Below are 4,308 nucleotides of genomic sequence, written 5' to 3'. Positions count from 1 at the left end.
CCTGCCTCTCACGGCCCGCCCAGTGGTGTGAGCTCCTGCCTCACACTGGATTCTATAGTCCTAGGTTCTCCTTCACACCGGCCCACTGGGGCCCAGCTCATGCCTCTCGTGGCTTCTCCAGGCCCAGCCTCTACCTGTGGGTCACCTCTTCAGGCCCAGCCTCTACCTCGTAGTCAGCCCTCTCCAGGCCTGCCTCTTGCCTTGCCGTGGCCCCCTTGGGCTAAGCTCTTGCCCTTTGGCAGCCTCTGCAGGCTCAGTTCCTGCCTCCCAGTGGCCTCCCTAGGCCAATCTCATGCCTGGATGGCAGCCTTTCCAGGCCTAGCATTTGCTGCTTTGCATCCTCTCAAGGCCCTGCACTTCCTCCTGTCAGCCTCTCCGGGACCAGCCCTTCCTCCCGGCGACGTCTGCAGACCTAAGTCATCCTCAAGTCGGCTTCCCCTTGCCCAGCTCTCACCTCTCGGTGGCGTCTCCAGGTTCACAACTTCCTCCCGTCAGCCTCTCCAGGCCCAGCTCCTCCTGCCTCCCCAAGGCCTCTTTAGGCCCAGCCCAGCTCGTGCCTCTTGGCGGCCTTCCCAGGCCCTGCTTTTGACTTTTGGTGGCCTCTTCAGGCCCAGAACTTGAGCTCCAGACGGCCTCTCTGGGCCCAGCCTCCTGCCTCCTGAAGGCCCGTATACAGGCCTAGCCTCTGCCTCACAGCGGACCCTCCCACACGCAGTCCTCAGCCTCATTGCAGCCTCACCAGTCCAAAGTTCCTGCCTTCCGGCAGCTTCGACAGGAGCTGCTCCTGCCTTTCATGAGCCTCCTCAAGCCCAGCTAACGTCTCACAATGGCCTTTCTGGGGCCAGTTTGTCACCTTTTGGCAGCCTCTCCAGTCCCAAAAGCTCCTCAAGTCGGCCTCTCCAGACCTGGCTGCAGCCTCCCGGCATCCTCTCCAGGCCCAGCTCTTCCTCCCAGCTGCATCTACAGGCCCAATTCCTGCCTCACAGCAACCTCTTTGGACTCAGTTCCCGCCCAGTTTTTGGCAGCCTATGTAGGCCCAAAACTTCCTGAAGCCAAGCTCTCCAGACCCAGCTCAGGCCTCACGGTGGCCTCTGCAGGAGGCTCAGCTCCTGCCCTCCGACGGAGTCTCCACACCCCCAAACTTCCTCCAGACAGCTCCTCTAGGCCCAGCTTGGGCCCCCTGGTGTCCTCTGCAGGCCCCCACATCGTCCTGAAGTCGGCCTCTCCAGGCCCAGCTCCGGCCTCCCGGCAGTCTCTCCGCACGCAACACGGGTCCTCAAGTGGGCCCTTCCAGGGCCAGCTCTTGACTCCTGTCGGCCTGTAGAGGCCCATTCTTGGCCTCCCTCGTGGCGGCCTGTCCAGTCCCAGCCCTTCCGCTTCCTCCTGGCTGCATCAACAGGCCTGACTCCGGCCTCCAACAAGCAACCTCTGAGGGCTCAGCTCCCTCCCAGCTCCCACCAGCCTTTGTAGGCCCAAGCCTTTCTCCAGCCAGAGCTCTGTAGGCCCACATTCTGCCTCCTGGTGGAATGCACAGACCCAGCTCCAGGTGGAGAACAGCCTCTGCGGACCCCATGCTTGCCTCCCAGGGGCCTCTCCAGGCTCGGCTCTCACCTCACAGTGGCTTCCCGGGACCAAGTTCCTGCCTACCTGCCTCCCTGCAGCCTTGACAGGCCCAGCTCCTCTTGCACCGTGGCCTGTTTCAGCCCAATTCATGACTCTCGCTGCCCGCCCAGAGGTGTGAGCGCCTGCCTCACACTGGCCCCTCTGGGCAGACATCCTCTCTCATGCTGGACTGATGGGGCTCCGCTCATGCCTCTCGTGGCCTTTCCAGGCCCAGCACCTGCCTGTGGGTGGCCTCTCCAGGCCCAGCCTCTACCTAGCAGTGGGCCCTTCCGGGCCCGCCTCTAGCCTCGCCGTGGCCCACTCAGGACAAGCTCCTGCCCTTTGGCGGCCTCTGCAGGCCCAGCTTCTGCCTCCCAGTGGCCTCCATAGGCCAAGTTAATGCCTCGATGGTGGCCTTTCCAGGTCTAGCGTTTGTTGCTTTGCATCCTCTCCAGGCCGTGCACTTCCTACAGTTGGCCTCTCTGGGCCCGAATCTTCCTACTGTTGGCCTCTGCAGGCCCAAGTTGTCCTTAAGTTGGCCTCTGTGGGGCCAGCTACTACTTCCCGGCCGCCTCTACAGGCCCAGGTCTTCCTCAATTCGGCCTCCCCAGCCCAACTCTCGCCTCTTGGCTGCCTCTCCAGGTGCACCACTTCCTCCCGTCAGCCTCTCCAGGCCCAGCTTCTCCTGCCTCAATGGCCTCTTTAGTCCCAGGTCAGCTCGTGCCTCTCGGTGGCCTTCCCAGGCCCTGCTTTTGACTTTTGGTGGCCTCTTCAGGCCCAGAACTAGACCTCCAGTCGGCCTCTCTGGGCACAGCCTACTGCCTCCTGTAGGCCCGTATACAGACCCAGCCTCTGCCTCACAACAGACCCTCCGACCCCCAGGCCGCAGCCTCTCTGCAGCCTCCCCAGTTGGAGGCTCCTGCCTTCCGGCAGCTTCGACAGGCCCCACTCCTGCCTCCTGATGGCGTCCAAAGGCCCATCTCACCCCTCACAACCGCCTTTCCGGACCCAGTTTGTCCCATTTTGGTGGCCTCTCAAGGCCCAGAAGCTCCTCAAGTTGGCATATCCAGACCCAGCTGCAGCCTCCCAGTGTCCTCTCCAGACCCAGCTCTTCCTCCCAGCTGTGTCTACAGGCCCAACTCCTGCCTCATGGCAACCTCTTTGGACTCAGCTCCTGCCCAGCTCCTGGTGGCATTTGTAGGCCCACAACTTCCTCAAGCCCAACTCTCCAGGCCCAGCTCAGGCCTCATGTTGGCTTCTCCAGGAGGCTCAGCTTCTGCCCTCCGATGGAGTCTCCACGCCCCCAAACTTCCTCCAAGTGGCTCCTCTAGGCCCAGCTTGGGCCTCCCGGCAGCTTCTGCAGGCCCCAACATCGTCCTGAAGTCATCCTCTCCAAGCCTAGCTCCGGCCTCCCGGCAGCCTCTCCAGGCACAACACGGGGCCTCAAGTGGGCCCCTCCAGGGCCAGCTCCTGCCTCCCATTGGCCTGTAGAGGCCCATTCTCAGCCTCCCTGGTGATGGCCTCTCCAGGTCCAACTCTTCCCCTTCCTCCTGGCTGCGTTGACAGGCCCGACTCGCGCCTCAAAACAAGCAACCTCTGTGGGCTCAGCTCCTGCCCAGCTCCCGCCAGTCTTTTTAGACCCAAACCTTTCTCCAGTCAAAGCTCTATAGGCTCACCTTCTGCCTCCCAGTGGGCTGCACAGACCCAGCTCTGGCTGGAGAACAGCCTCTGAGGGCCCCGCGCTTGCCTCCGGGGGGCCTCTGCAGGTCCAAGTCGTCCTCAAGTTGGCTCTCACCTCTTAGTGGCCTGTGGAGGTGCACAACTTCCTCCCGTCAGGAAGGAATCTTCTTTTTTTCTTTGTTTTTTTTGTTTTTGTTTTTGTTTTTTTGTTTTTTTTTTTTGAGACGGAGTCTCGCTCTGTCGCCCAGGCTGGAGTGCAGTGGCGCGATCTCGGCTCACTGCAAGCTCCGCCTCCCGGGTTCACGCCATTCTCCTGCCTCAGCCTCCTGAGTAGCTGGGACTACAGGCGCCCACAACCGCGCCCGGCTAATTTTTTGTATTTTTAGTAGAGACGGGGTTTCACCATGGTCTCGATCTCCTGACCTTGTGATCCGCCCGCCTCGGCCTCCCAAAGTGCTGGGATTACAGGCGTGAGCCACCGCGCCCGGCCTAGGAAGGAATCTTCTAACATCTACTATAAACATAAATCTTGACATTATGTTAAATTTAATGAACCAGCCAAAAATAAGACAAATACTGTATGAATCTGCTTATATGGGATATCTAAAGTAGTTACACTATTAAAAAGAGAAAACAGAATAATGTTTGGAAAGGGCCAGGTAATGGGAAATGGGATTCACATGGATTGTGTATTAGTTTAACAAGATGAAAACATTCTAGGCTGGGCAGGTGGCTCATGCCTGTTATCCTAGCACTTTGGGAGGCCAAGGCAGACAGATCACATGAGGTTAGGAGTTCAATACCAGCCTAACCAACATGGGAAAATCCCATCTCTACTAAAAATACAAAATTTAGCCAGGCATGGTGGCACACACCTGTAATCCCAGCTACTCAGGAGGCTGAGCCAGGAGAATTATGTGAAAAAAAAATCAAAATAACCATCTCAATTATGCTCCATATGTAACATGGGAATACAGACAACTAAGTGTAATTAGGAAAATAAGAACCCAGGAGATTGCAGAGAGC

The 4,308-nt window shown here is 58.9% G+C and overlaps 1 protein-coding gene across 1 annotated transcript; it reads left to right on the top strand.

The window, feature by feature from the left end:
- Nucleotides 1-826: 826 nt before the first annotated feature.
- On the top strand, nt 827-2,002 carry LOC114675346 (putative uncharacterized protein FLJ46235). Its single transcript, XM_077998167.1, is given in 6 exon segments — nt 827-889; nt 1,053-1,098; nt 1,200-1,251; nt 1,400-1,493; nt 1,495-1,766; nt 1,768-2,002. Coding segments are annotated over 6 exon segments (762 nt in total).
- Nucleotides 2,003-4,308: the final 2,306 nt, after the last annotated feature.

This window comes from Macaca mulatta, chromosome 3 (genome assembly GCF_049350105.2).
Source record: "Macaca mulatta isolate MMU2019108-1 chromosome 3, T2T-MMU8v2.0, whole genome shotgun sequence".
Lineage (NCBI taxonomy): Eukaryota > Metazoa > Chordata > Mammalia > Primates > Cercopithecidae > Macaca > Macaca mulatta.
This window is presented reverse-complemented; position numbering and strand designations above follow the sequence as displayed.